General features: G+C 37.1%; 1 protein-coding gene across 5 annotated transcripts in view; it reads left to right on the top strand.

Annotated features, from left to right (window-relative positions):
• Positions 1-280: 280 nt before the first annotated feature.
• Positions 281-15,805, top strand: part of LOC147632501 (MADS-box transcription factor 17-like) — a 104,908-nt gene continuing 89,383 nt past the window's right edge. The window contains exons 1-2 of one of the 5 annotated variants that reach the window (XM_086807293.1): positions 281-687; positions 9,971-10,144. In XM_086807293.1, the coding sequence (XP_086663419.1) occupies positions 457-687; positions 9,971-10,108 (369 nt within the window). In that variant the 5' untranslated portion in view covers positions 281-456 and the 3' untranslated portion in view covers positions 10,109-10,144. Of the gene's footprint in view, positions 688-862; positions 1,282-9,360; positions 9,862-9,970; positions 10,145-15,805 lie in introns of those variants that run through there. The other 4 variants (XM_086807298.1, XM_086807295.1, XM_086807297.1 and 1 more) reach the window with 4 other exon arrangements.

Raw genomic sequence — 15,805 nt, 5'->3', positions numbered from 1 at the left:
GAGTAATGTTTCGTTCTTCATGTAACATGATTGAGCAGTTGGCTCTAGTAGTTATACATGCTATGTTCATGCCATCACTTAGAAGTGCGAAAGCAGTGGTTTATAAAAAATAAAATCTAAGAAGTTGTCACGAAGTTGAGCATGAAAATAATTCCGTGTGAAAGGTCAAAAACGGAAAACCGGAGGCGGCAGAAGCGGGAAACCTAAGCGGTTTTCGGACACCGAGAGAGGGCGAATCACGTGGTCCGTCCATGTATTAACTTCCTTTGAATTAGTCGCCACAATACGCATTTTCCGAGCCCTAGTTTCCGAAAAACCCTAGCCCTCGCAGGGTGCCTCTGTCTAAAGAAAGAGCTGCGCGTGTGCATCTTTCGTCTCCTACGCTTGCAAAAAGAATGGCAGATTTTGGTGAGGAGAGCACGAGAGAATCTGAGATAATGGTAGAGGAGACTGTTAATGGAGAGGCTCCGCGTGGGGACGTGGGATGATGGATGCCTGCTGCAGGAACATCACTTCATCGAGAAGGCCTCTTGGCCGCGGCAAGAGGGACACCACCAGCCGGCAGGTCACCTTCTCTCCAAGCGCAGAAGCGGCCTCTTGAAAAAAGCCTACGAGCTCTCAGTCCTTTGCGACGCTGAAATCGCCCTCATCATCTTCTCCACTACCGGCAGTCTCTTCAAGCTCCAGGTACCCTTGCAACTCCCCTTCATTATTATTAGTTTCTGCCTGGGCTCGCCGTTGTCGTACTCAGTGAGAGATAGAAGGAAGTTGTTGAATAAAAGCATTGCTTAGCGAGTTTTCATCTTCTTGTGATTTACAATTAGGGATTGGTCTTAGAATATTATGTGAATTATCATCGTAGATGGGCGCGAGAAACAGCTGCTAGAGGGATCCAACTCAAGGTAGTGGTCGGCCAAGAGACCATAGCTTAAAGCTAAGCTTTACCAACACACCATGGTATTTCATTGCAAAACGACCTGTCGTTTTTGTTGGTCAAAGAGGAGCCGTGAGAGCAAGGCATCGACTTCCTAGCAACGGAGGGTGAGGTTAGAGGATCGTCCGATTGGGGAAACCGTGAGAGTGTGCTCTATGTGATGCAATCGTGTTCGAAGAGGGTAGGCGTGACAGGCATAGCCCTAGTTTGAGACTATGAGACACTTGTATTTGAAGAGGATAGTCATGAAAGGTGTAAAAACTGTTTGTGGTACCATTTGCATCATTTCCTTATCGCTCAAGCCTCATATTATTTAGTACAATAATAATGTAGTTCTTTCTTGTCTACCGGAAATCTAGTGAGGAGACTAGTTCTACATGATCAATTCTTTATTTCTCAAAAGGTAACGATGCTAAATTATGATCATTTGGTCGAAGGCAATTCCTTAGCCTTGTTGCTCTTTGATACAATTCACATTTCTTACATCATTCATGTGGATCATGAAAAAGAGAGGGCCGAAGCGTTGCATAAACTCCTTGGAGCTTCGGGTAAGAAATCTTGCAGATATAGTTCTATGGACTCATATGTTGCAACCACACGAGAGCTTTGATGCTCATGTGAATAAAATGAAGTCCCTCACGAATCACTTTGTTGCACCCAACATGAAAGTGCAGGAAGATGTTGTTATAGCTCCGGTGATAAAGTCGATGCCATACGAGCTTTATTGAAACCTTATCACATTGAAGAACCTACCTAGTCTTATCTTGGAAGGGGCCACTCCCTCCTTTAAGAAAGAGGAGAATAAGATAAAGAACAGAGAAGCAGGGGAGACATCTTCTTCGTCACCCCAAGAAGAACTATAAAGGTTTCAAGTGTTCTCTTTGTGGTAGGAACAACAATGTGAAGAAGGATTGCTGCTCAAAGAATCCGTGCAAACATTGTGTGAAAATTAACCATAATGAAAGGTTCTCCTTTTATAAAAAACAACATGCCAATATCATTGAGGAGATAGATCTTTCCATAGAGGAAGCATTTGTGTTGTTTTCGGTTGTGTTGTGTTATATGTGACCTGATCTTGTGTGTATTCTACACTTAGGATCCTATAACTAGCACAAGAGACTAGTCCACGAGCCTAAGATTTATCCTTGTCATAGTATGAGATAGTCTCTTGAGGGAAAATTGTTGGCAATCAAGGTTCGACCTATGCATGTGAACCAACTCTTAGAGGGATCACTTGTGTGTTTTCGTGTGTGAGCCACCTCTTAGAGGGGTCACAATTATATTTAGATATTTTTGTGTGATGTGGCGTATGCAATGATTTCGGGAGAAGAAACTTTGGGCTTATAAAGACGTGGTAAGCAATGATGTCACAATTATATTTAGGATATTTGTGTGTGATGTGATGTAAGCAATGATGTCACAATTGTATTTAGATATTTTGTGTGATGTGATGTAAGCAATGACGTCGGGAGAAGAATAATTAGGCTTACAAAGATCTTATAATTTCATTGAGTTAAACACACAACTATCTCGTCATTAACTCATATAAGTCTTTCTCTCTAGAGTGTATTGTAACACTCTCTCTCAGGCATTCCATGCTCAATATACTTGAGAGAGTTGTACCCTCTACTGGAGGATGATGTTTCCCTGTGGTGCTTCATATTCTTAGGCATTCCATAATGAGATTATCTTATAGTAGTGCTTATATATTCCATGTACTCCCACATGATGATGATTGTATCAACCTCTACTTTTAGATAGCTATATTAGTTATACTTGTTTTGTTTTTCTTTTGCATGATGAGACATACCATGGATAGCGTTGTATCACTTTTGGTCTCATAGATCCATTGCATCTTTAGAAGATGTTTAATATAAATTTCTTTATTTATTCTTTACTTTAATCTTTCATTGTCTACGCTTTAGCTTAATGTACATATATGCACCTCCCTAAACATTGGAAATACAATAGAGAAAAAAAATATTGAAAATAATATTAGAAAAAAATTTATAAATAAATAAAAGAAATTTTTTTAAATAATTAAAACAATGATAATTATCCGTAAGATATATATGTGCATTAGCCTTGACAAAGAATGTGAATAGGATGCATATTTAAGAAAATTCAATGGTGAATGGATAAAAGATTAATAATGTAATGTTGAAAGATGAGTGCAAATTCAATGGTGAATGGATAAAAGATTAATAATGTAATGTTGAAAGATGAGTGCAAATACCTTATGATTAATTTTTGGAAGCAAAGAGGTAATTAATGTGAAGATAGGCATAGTGAACTGAGAAAACTCTATTCGTACATAGATGCATTCGTTAACTACATATATACCATTAAGGTGGAAAGTATAAAATTTAGATTTTTACATTGGGAATTGTGAGAAAGTGAAAAATTGAAGATCTAGTGAGAAAATTTAAATAAATTTCAAGAATGGGATGTGAAATTAAGAGAAAGAAGTCAAATTTGGGGACTATTATATATAATCAGAAGAGGCGTTTTGTCTATTCTATCATTTTTTCTTCACGGATTTTTTAAGAAATTTGAGATAAAGGAGAAGAAAGTGAGGGTGAAGAAGAATAAAAGAAGAACAAGACTTTTTTTTTAAAAAGAAAATTTTAAAAAAGCTCAATTTGGATAAAATATTCTTTTGGTTGATTCTTTCATATCATTTTGAAACGTTTCGTTTGTTTCATATGTTTCGTGTTTTCTATCGACAAAACAAGTTTTCATGTGACTATGCTTTGATACCAACTTAAAACCAAGAGTTGCCATGTTTCCCACAGAGTCTCATGATACCACACCATGAATGACAGAGAAAAATGACCAATATATTTATCCAACATGTCAATTTCACGAGGGTCTCTAGCACCCTTGGAGACACACACATCCGCATGGGCTTGCAAAGGCTCTAACATGATAAGGCACGTCGTTAGATATGGTAGAGCTTGAGCTACAGGCTATGGAGGTTGATTAACAAACATGGATTTTTGTACATGGTAGCTTGATTATTTATGTTTAAATTTTTTTACTTTCTCAATTTTGTCACTTTTAACTTTTCATTAAAAAATCTTGAATATTATCAAATTCTCATATTTTCTCACTAGAAATATACATTTGGAAATTAATTTATTAGTTGAAACAGGCTAAGGAAAGAGAGATCTTACATTCTTTCCAACTTGAAACTTTAAGATGTTCTCATCTTGTAAACTATGAAAAATCTCTTGTAGTTCCATTTTACCTTGAGTGGAAGAACAATGTACTTCTCATCCAATATATGACTTGGATTTGGAAGATACAGTTTCTTCAGTAAACTCACATGAAAGATATTGTGGATCTTTAAGTATGGAGGGAGTAAGAGTTTATAAGCTTGATCTCAGATTCTCCTTGAACTACGATATAATCCTAGTCTTACTTTTTCTCTGTAGGCCCAGGGCCAAACCTAAATTTAAAATTTATTTTTAATTCTCCTAATTGAATCCCATTACTCATAATTTTGTTAAGAGACTATTCTAAACTTGGGCTTATCTTAATATTTAGAGCATTTAGATCAAATTTATCTCTCTAAAATGGATTTGATCTAAGGTTTCTCTTATAATTTGAGTAAATTATCATATGGTTAGAAATACGCTATCCCAACATCTATATTTTTAAGGTTAAAGAAAATAAAAAGGTTTATCAATTTACTAATGTAGGTATTAAATTGAAATCATGAATGGGAAAGGCTTCTCTTAACAGGTTTTTTGGTCTTGAGAAATTTTTGGAGTTTTTTAATTATCTTCTTAATTTAATTCAAATAAAAAATCTTAATTTTAATACAAAAATATAAGAAAATTATAATTTATAAACAAAGATAGTTGTAGCTTCAAAAAATTGGGTTTGTAGGTACTCATAGTGACGAGTGGACAAAAGATTTAGCTTCTGATCTCTCCTAAAAATTCCAAACATTTCTTGACTAAACTCTTGCATTGTACAGTCTCTAATATATAAAACGATTACTTTGATCCTTGGTAACTAGTGATAAGTACTGTATAAACAACTAAGCAAAAGGGTACTCTCCTAGCCGAGCTCCTAGCTTGATGGAAAAACTCGTGGATTTCTCATGAAGAGGGTGATTTTTTATTTTTGAAAATGACGGTTGCTAGTCTTGTCGCCCAATATATCTTTATGCACCTCTAGTGTAATCCATTCATTTTCTCATGCACTCCACCACGTTACATGCATCCACCCATATATCTCTAGTTAACAAATACATCTATGTATGGAGTCCTACAAGTTTCTCTTAGTTTACTATACTTATCTCTACATTAATTATATTTTCTTTCAAAAATTAATTTGAAGGTGATTACACTCATCTTTCAACCTTAGACTATTAATTTTCTTTCAGAAATTAATCTTAAGGTGATTACACTCACCTTTCAACCTTAGACTATTAATATTTTATATATTCACCTTTGAATTCAACTAAATATATACTTAATTTAATTTAATTAAATGTGTACTTTATTCACATCCTTTATTGAGGCGAATACACATATATTCCATTGCCTATTTTTACGAATAATTCACATCCATTTGTCAAGGAGAATGCTCAAATATTTTTTTTTGCATATTAATATGGATAGTTTACATTATTTAAATTTTCAAAGAAAAAATCTTGTATTTATTTTGAAAAAAAATAAACTACTATTATTTTTACTACTTTCTTGCTCTATTTTTATCCCAATGTGTAAGGGGGTGCACATGTGTACATTAAAATTCCTAACAAAATTTTCCATATGGCAGCCTGAATATTAATATTTAAATTTTATTTTCTACACTCTTAATTTCTTAGTCTTTGAACATTCCATTAAAAATACTCATCTTATTAAATTCTTATATTCTTTCACTAGAAATATATATCTAGAAATTAATTTAAGAGAAAAGGGATTTTACAACAAGAAGGCTTGTTGATGCATATTTTGTTAAGATAATTTACTCTCCACATTTATCTCCTTAATGATAATAAGGGCTTTAACGTCTGGAAAGTTTGTAAAGTTTTTTGGAGTTCGCGTAGGTGTTTGAAACTGATCATTCTTTTTGTCAAGCCCATTTAATATGACTCACACGAAGCTGTCATCATCTCAATAGAATCTCTGATAGAGATGACAAGTAATCAATAAAACTCACCTTATTCATATAGACATTATGCATCTCTTAATTTAACTACATATTTCTTACCTTAGTATTTATGCTATATAGTTTAACTAAGGTATTCCATGTATTTGGTGTTGCTACATCTAGTTTCTTTTCTTGGTACTTATGTTATATAGTTTAATCAAGGTATCCCATATATCTAATGTTGCTACATCCAGTATATGACTAATCATAGCATCCGACACGCTAACAAACAACAAATACATCACTTTTCTAACTTTATTATGCCATGCCTTGAAATCATGCCCCTGTTGAAGAGTGATGTTTTCTTTTTGAAGCTTCAAATCTTTCTTGTCACACCTGAAATAAACTCCCATTATCCTTTTTCATAAAAAAGTTTCTCATCCTAAACTTCCATGCGTGGAGATTATTCTTATTCAGTGTCTCACTCATAATCTAAGATAGACTGTCAGACGCGGTTGCATGTGAGAAACTTACCAAACATTTCTTGTAGAAACTTCTTGACTTACAATAGCAAACCTCAAATCTCCAATGTAAACTTGTTATCTATTATAACTATATGTAAAATAGTCACATAAATATATATCCTCCAACAACTTGTAAATCTTAGTTCTCTACATAGACTGGCATGGAACCAAGTGTGGTAACTTTGCATCGAACTAAAAATTAGTCATACATAATCAAAGTTGACACTTTCACAGAGTGCATGTGAAAAACTTATAGAGCTAAATGGGGCCCAAACTGGCTTTGAATCCAAAATTTAAAGTCATTGAAGTTCTATAAAACTTATCTCACATAATATATCACCTCTTTTCTTCATTGTGAAGGGTGACGCAAAATGTGCCAGTGCACCTTACTATTGTACATGTTTGTTACTCTTGCTTAGCAACTATGTGCAGGGATTTGCTTCTAAAGCAAAGGAAAAGAAAAAGAGTTATCCTTATCCATGTACTGTTTCCTTTTCTTGTCTCTTGATCTCTTCACGCGAACCAACACTTTGATACCATGATAAGAATATGGAGGAGAGGGTGAGCCCAAGCTCGTTTGTAAGCAAACACACATACACAAGAGTAGACAAGCATAGAAGAGGGATGGATGTATGACTTTCTTCTATTCTCTTCTCTTTTCTACAGTCATGACATAAAGATAAGAGTACTTACTATAAGTAAAAGTAATCTTCTACTATAACATACAAGGTCAGTCCATAGTGAGAACTCGACTACATGAACTAACACTATAATTATCTCGACACTGGTCTATTTCTCTTGAGACCGGTCATAAATTGTTCATTAAGTGATAAGTCATCTTGTATTTCTCTAGGACATATGTCATATGGAGATACATGGATTCTTGGCTCGTGCAATTTAGTTCCACATGGTCTCTCCTTCCTTTTTCTTGAGATTGTAGATGAGCTATGGGACTCCATTTGAATCCCATGTGTAATAATATCACATCTAAAGTGTGTCTAAGACCTCGTAATTAGTCTTTTCAAGTGGGTCTTGTACCTAAAGCATTGGTCTTCTTTGCCTTCAAATCAAAGTTTAAACTAGAAGATCTTGGTGGGATCATCAGCCCTTCCCATGACTTTGCAAACTTCTCCAGGTACTGAATAGGATCTCCAATTCTATCAAATTTGATAATTGCCCTAGAGATGTGGATTTCCTTAGTCTTGGTGCTATATCATGGCAAGTCACCTTCCCATTTTAAATGTTATCCCTAGTATGCCTTCAAGTCAAAGTTCAAACTAGAAGATCTTGGTGGGATCATCAATTCTTTCCATGACTTCGCAAACTTATCAAACTTCTCTATGTACTGAATAGGATCTCCAATTCTATCAAATTTTATCATTACCCTAGAGATGTGGATTTTCTTAGTCTTGGTGCTATATCATGGAAAATCCCCCTCCCATTTTAAATGTTATCCCTAGTATGTATTTTGCATATTCACATATTGATGGAACATAAGGTTTGGAATGGTTGTAGAAAATCCTTTTACTGTGGCATGGGGTTGGGCTATATGGTTCACAATGGCATTGGTTCTACGCCTACACGGCCCTAAGGTTGCAGGCTTGCACACACTAATGAGAATACATTATGTTAATACCCCTTTAGAACACCTCGGTTGGAAGTAGTTCATGCAATTGTTTTTATACCTTTCCTTGCATTCCATGTAATTATGTGATTGCCCTTTTAACACCTCGATTGGAAGTAGTTCATGCAATTGTCTCTATACCTTTTCTTGCATTCCATGTTCCTTGTCTGAATGGAGAGAAAATGGAACTTAGTTTTGATATGGTTAAGAAGTTTCCATAATGGGCTCCTTTATGAGGTGGCACTTTCACTTGTGTTGTGTATGTTTAGTTTTTGGATTGCTCTATGTGTTACTTTCTTACGGTAGTGTAAAAGAGAAATGTCTCAATGGTCACAACGGTGTTTGTGATTATGGTTGGCCATGGCTAGCTTGGGACAAACTCAACTAGGGCTCAACACTAAAAGTTAAAAAAAGTGTGTCATTTGACATGGTTTCAACACTTCCGCAATTGGAGAGAACCTTGATGGTATTATGCAGCGGAAATGATAACCAAACTTGGGTAGACAAGAGCAAGTAGAATGCAAAAAAGACAGCACAAGAAGCACATAGAGATAGGTGTGTAAACTCTTCTCTATACACAAGATCCCGAGAAAACTGAATGAGGAAGTGGTGGGGCAAGGGGCCTATTTATATGCCCCTGGGAGAGCAGTCGGCTAGCACTGAAGATGTCCACGATTGCATGTATAGTCGGCCCAGATGGGGTTTAGTTTTGTCCTAATTTATTCAAAATCAATTCTCTTCATATTCAGTAACTCAATTTATCAAGGCTCATTCAATTAACTGAACATCCTCGCATTGTGGGCTCATTCATTATGGTTATATAAGCCTTTGATTATCCTTGCATACATGGGTATGGTTACTGTGTGGACCACCATAGTAACCATACCCACCTTCCGACTCACTATGTGTGCCAAGTGTGTCTCACAATCCACATCCGGACCTTAGTCTAGTTATGCCTTAGGATAATAAAGTGTAACTATATGTTAGTGTAACTATATGTTAGTGCAACCATTAGTATATTTGATTCACCACCGTGAATGGTAGTTACACAATAAGATTTTTAATAAATGTTATTCTAATCATCGCTAAGCGCGCAAGAATATTATAGCTATTATTTTTTTTGATTTGTTATTCACACCTATCTTTTGTGTTTTGGATCTCTTAATCAGGATGTTTATTTTCCGTGTTGGTAATCCGTCAACACACCTCGCATAATTGCTAGCTGAAACATGCTATGAGCCAAAGTTGAGAGCTTTCACATCCATGGAAGTGATTATGTACGTGTGTTGGAGACAATGAAGCTTTGAGTTGATTCCTCTAGTGGGCTGACACATGGGCCAAATGAAGGTGGAGGGCATCCAACAAGTCCTTGATGAGATCCAGCGTACAGGTGGTCCCTAGCAAGTTGTCTACTTATTGACAACTGTGGGCTTTAGCCTTTGGTACCATCATTTCCACAGTAAAAGTTATTAGTGCATGATGATAAGACCAAGCATTAACATCACTTAATGTTGGAGACAGTGTTATAGAGTTGCACTTGGGTGCATGTCAACTCAAAAATTGAGAAAGATCAATCTTTCTACTAAAGCAATGTTTTGGTCAACTTAAAAAGAAGAAAACTAGTGGATATGAAAGTCACGAAAATTTTAAAAGGAAATATTGTACATGTTGATGCCCTTGAAATGTTTTTCATGCTGCATTGAAATTAGCACATTTATTTGTGGATACCCTAGAAAAATAAAATTTAAGAAATTGAAAGCTTGGATAGTCCTATTGTAGTATTGGAAAAACGAGGCTGCCCAAATGAAGGACTTGGTGAGCTTTATGGAAGAAAAGCATAGGTACACATGGATGGTATTTTTGCTTCATTTGACTACATTACATGCATTTGAGTACATTACACTTGAGTACATTTGAGTACATTACATGCATTTCATGGCGAAACTCTTTAGATTGTGGTGCTTTTACTATAAATGGGTGATTTAAGAAATCATCAAGTCTTTTTTTTTGGGGGGGGGGGAGGAGGAGATGCAAAAATTTGTTTGGCACAAATCTGAGCAACTTGCAAATGAAAGAACTACAAAAGTTGGAAAGCCAACTTCAAGTTGGGATGCGTAGAGTGAGGGCAAGAAAGGTGAGCAATTTATAGTCCTAGGAAAGAAAAAGCAGATCCTTATTGCTATAGTGATGTAGAGAATCGATCAAACTCTAGAAAGACTAATTCACAACTCTTCATTCGTGACACAGACACAATCGCTGATGGAATGGGCTCAAGACCTCCGTAAGAAGGTGCAAATTTTTAGTAGGATCAATTGCATTATATTTACATTAAATTTTTGGGAATTAGGACTAGATCTTGTGCTTCCTTCTAGCTACACGGTTTTAACACTACTACCTGAAGTACGTCCAACTGGTGCTCTCAACTGTTCACCATTTTTCTCGTTTTTCACAAGGAGAAACTCCTCTTACAACAAAATGAGACGTTAAGATCCAAGGTAATATGGAGTAATGTGCGTGATTCACACTCGTATGAAATTTATCGCGTAATGTAATTATGATTTGTGACACCTAATATAAGTTGATGTTGTAATTAATTAAATCTTGCTGAGCTCCAAGCACCAAGTAGCTGCGTGAAAACCACCACCATGAGCTCTCAGGACATGCAGGACTCCTCAAGCCATGTGAAGGACTCCTCTCTTCCACGAAACGAGTCCAGCGCCGCCATGACTATTGCTGAATTACCACTCTTCAGCTTGGTTATTTTCCTGCATAGATCTCCTCAGGGTAACGTTGACTTCATTTAATATGTTGAAAACGATTATTTTTAATATGTGAGAGGAGAGAGAGAGAGAGAGAGAGAAAAAGACATCACTCACTCATTATTCATGGGCACTTCTTCTTAGACTCTGACAATTCTTTAGACTTGAATGATTTTTTTAACCAAATACATTACTTTGTTCTCTTGGGGTTTTTACTTGAATTTCCTCCGTTGGTGCTTTTATTCTACACGCTCGACTGCAGGATCACCTCTTGTGCATACTATCAATATTTGGTAGTAGTACACTATAAGGTCATGCACTTATACCATGGGCACTTTTGTCTTACTAGATTTTTTTCCATGGTCATCTAGGTGTAAATAGGCACCTTAAGTTTAGCTAGTATACAAGCAATCCCTATAAAAAGTAAATATTATATACTAGCTAGTCTTAAAGTGTCCATTTACACTCGTATATGTATTGTATCATTGGAGAGATGTCATAACTCTCCCAATGAGGCCTGAGAGTAGGGATCCTATGCATTTGTTGAGTGATGAGAGAAGCGTGGAATTCCAGACCATGAAATTGAAAAAGGGAAGGCTTTTCAATGAATGAGAGGCATCAATCCACTTCCATTCACCAGGATCCCATTGAAGATATCTGATAGGACTCACACCATACAGCCACAAACACCAAGATCCTTGGGTCACTATCTAAGGAGAAGGATCGATGAACCAATGCTTCCTAAAGGGACCAAGAATCCTTGGTAGACTAAGCCTTATGTAGGATGATTCCCTCCATGTTACATCTCCTCAATATTCCTCAAAGCATGATAGAATAGATGATGCAATCTGTAGCCTCCTGGACTAAGAGAGCAATAACTTGTAGAAGTATGACTATCCTCAAAAAAACTCATAGCCATCTCGGATGATAATCTACATGAAAGGTCCGAGAGAGCCACTCATGCGGTGTAGCTACAACAATCTGATCAATAAGTATGCAAGAGTCCCTAAGATGCTGAATGGATGCAACTCTCCGATGAACCAGAAGACTCTTAAAGGTCTTCCAAGAAAGAACCGTGTATGCACATATCTCCCATCTTGACCACTGCATGTAACGAGATGCACCAAGTGGCTAACTGGTCTCAGCCCTAATGAACTCGTTTCACATAATAAGTTATCAGTGGTCAGCCTCATGAAAAGGCCTAGGAAGCCTCAGAGTGGTCTCATGCTTCTCCATACTTAGACAATGGCTACAATAAGAGGGGAAGATGGTTCCTTGATATCGGCCTCCGTGGACACAAACCCTGTGTTGGGCAGCCAATCTCTCCCAACATGGGGTGTACATCCAAAAATTTGAGATAAGAAAAAAGATTCGCAAGGCTCAGTGCTAGTAGGAAACCCTTGACCACAAGTTTACAAAGGAACGCCCAACATGGGGTGTACATCCAAAAATTTGAGATAAGAAAAAAGATTCGCAAGGCTCAGTGCTAGTAGGAAACCCTTGACCACAAGTTTACAAAGGAACGCCCTACACTGAACATTGGGATCAATAATATTCATCCCTCCCTCTTGTTTGGGATGAATAATTTTTAGCCAAGGTACCCTTGCACGTGTGTCTTCAATGCCATCCAATCCCATCCAAAGAAGAAAATTACAGATGAACGTCCTTCGTAATTGCCAAGATAATGCAAGAAATACCTGATTAGCCAATGCTCTAGAGGCTAAATCCAATCTCTTGGAACTACGATGAAAAAGCTTCTTCCAAATACTCATGGAGTACCAAAGCAAACTACATTGGAGGAGAAACATAAACCCCAACTTGGCATCCCAAATATCTTGTAGTGCATCCTCCTATTGATCCGAGTAAAACCAAGGTCTTCACCCCAAGTAACTCTTGACGAGTCGCTAATCTAAAAACCAATAGATGTGTGCCAATTAATGAGGGCCATAACTCTGCCAAACAAAATTATTCTAGTGCTAGCAAGAACATAAACGTATGTGTGAGGCCTCCAAGACCATGGCTATGTCATCCCTGCTGTACTGAATGCGAGATCTGAAACTTCTCTCCTCTATCTCCATAAGCAAGCACACTACTATCCGCATCATGATACATGCATGAAAATCTTCCCATCCATCTCTGAGAGAACTCCCTAGAACCATCTCAACCACACTTTGATCTAGATGCCTTGGGTGATGCATTAGTGGAAGAGAATACAGATAATCGTGACTCACACAGAGTTCCCCGGTAGCTCTTTTCCACCTTGCATGATAGCAAGTTGATTCCAATCCACTTATTCTAGGTCAGACATGAGATGCCTCTCGACACGAATCTCATTTTCTTAACATAGCCCTTGTTTCTACCACATGTAATGAGGAACTACTTTCTCATTTTCTTAACATAGCCCTTGTTCCACATGTAATGAGGAACCATTTTCTCATTTTGATGCATTGGATGATAAAAATTGGGTTTTATCCATGCGTTTGGAGTTGGACTCTATTGAAAAAAATGCTACATGGGAGTTATGTGACTTTTCTCTGCACGCAAGCGTGCTATCAACACCAAGTGGGTTTATAAACTAAAGTGGAATCCTGATGGATCCATTGATCATTATAAGGATCATTTAGTCACCAAAGAGTATGCCTAGAGAGAAGGCATTGACTATGATGAGACTTTTGCGTCTACTTCATGTACGATGACCATGTGCACTCTTGTTGCATTGGTTGCACATAAAGGTTAGAATGTACATTAGTTGGATTTCAAAAATCCATTTCTAAATGGGGAGTTATAGGAAGAGATTTATTTATTTTAGACTCCTGGATTTATTCAAAAACATGTAGAGCATAAGTTATGCAGATTGCATAAAGCATTCTATGGCCTAAAATAGCCTCCACATGGTTGGTATCTCAAAATTCATGCATACTTGCTCTCTTATCTATTTCAAACTAGTCTGATTTGAAAGTACCGACAACTATGCTTGAAAACAAGGGGATAATCTCATAATCCTGAACCTTTATGTGAACGATCTGCTCATGAGGCTGGCCCTGATGAGGGGGGCACATTTTAGCTTTCATAGCTGACTTACAACATGCGTTTGATGTTTCCAACATGGGGCTATTATATTACTATTTGGGTATCCAGTTTATACAAGTTATCTCAGAGAAGATACATTCAGTAGCTCTTAGAATGGCTAAAAATGATAGATTTCAAATCTATTTCTACTCCTTTGAAACCAGGCTTACGACTATCACTTGAGGACTCTTCCGAGCCTTTTGATGTTTCGACTTATCAATAGCCTATCGAATGCCTTATATATCTATGTAGTACTGCTCGTCTTCACATTTAGTGTGCAAAGTCACAATTGAGAAGATTTATGCATTGCCTTGGCACACAACATTGACAAGCTATGAAATGTGTCTTTTGTTACCTTCAAGGCACTCTGAACTTTGCATTGTTTTACAGCAATGTATCTTCTTTATGTTTGTCTGCCTACACTGACTGAGTATGATATTGTGACACTAGGGTGTCAACGAATGGTAAATGTCTTCTTCTTGGCAGTTCTTGTATTTCATGGCTCATCAGGAAGCAACCGAGTTGTGAAGCTAAGTAAAAGGCAACATTCACAGCTACTATGAAGTGTGTATTGCTCCCCGTGTATTGGCAAATTTTTGTGTTAGACAAACATCTTCTACAACCATTTTCACCGACACTTAGAGCTACAAAATCAAGTATTTTATGCACAGACAAAGCACATTGAGGTGCATTATCATTATGTCATAGGGAAAGGCTCCATGAGAGATTGCCTTGACTTATGTGCCTACATAGGCCAATGTGGCAAGTCTCTTTCCAAGGAAAATTTTAGGCTTTTTGCAAGGCTTTGAACTACACCCTATACAAGTTTACACCATTTACTTCAAGGGGGTTTGCTAGCCTTAGAAGTATTGGTGTGAACAACCCTACACACTGGCACTTTTTACCCTATGGTGGACATGGATTTTCTTCCCCGTGTGAACACACTCGAGCATGCTAGCCATGTCCGCCCTAGGTCTTCCAGCTATTGTATGTCTTCTCTCTTGCTCTTTGAGTTCATGTGCGACTGTGTGTGTGTGTGTGTGTGTGTGTGTGTGTGTAGAGCATCTACTCCCTCATCCAACATGTCATTGTACATCTTAGGTACACTCATGCCCTTCTTTATTTTTCTGGTGTCATTAATCTTTGCCACTATAAATTCTAGGTAAGCTAATGTACTTTACACAGATCTAGGCTTTTTGCCTCCTTCTTTACACAAAGCTCATTTATGCTACCATACATTTGAGGAAACCTTGCACACTATCACTACACACAACTTCTAGAAGCTTTCAACATCAGTATTCAGTATCGAACAGTTTTTGTTGTGTCTACGTACATCTCAAGTACACTCATGCCCTTCTGTTACTTTGCTAGTGTCCTTACTTTTTTCCACCATACATTCTAGGTAAGCTCTTGCACTTTCCACAGATCTACATTTTTTGCCTCCTCCTATACATTGGTGTCATTTATTTATGCTATCGTACATTCTGGGAAACCTTGCACACTATCAATACACACAGCTTTCACAAGCTTTCGGCATTAGATTTTAGTATCCATCAATTTTTTTATATTTCTAATGTACATCTTAACTACACTCATGCCCTTCTATACTTTGTTGCTGCTTGGTGTCATTAATCTTTGGCATCATACATTGTGGGTAAGCTCTTGCACTTTCCACAAATTTAGGGTTTTTGCCTCCTTTTATACATTGGTGTCATTCATTTATGCTGTTGTATATTCTAGGCAACTTGGCACACTATCACTACACACAATTTTAAGAAGCTTTCGG

This window comes from Cibotium barometz, chromosome 13 (assembly GCF_041138505.1).
Source record: "Cibotium barometz isolate CiBa-2024 chromosome 13, ASM4113850v1, whole genome shotgun sequence".
Lineage (NCBI taxonomy): Eukaryota > Viridiplantae > Streptophyta > Polypodiopsida > Cyatheales > Cibotiaceae > Cibotium > Cibotium barometz.
This window is presented reverse-complemented; position numbering and strand designations above follow the sequence as displayed.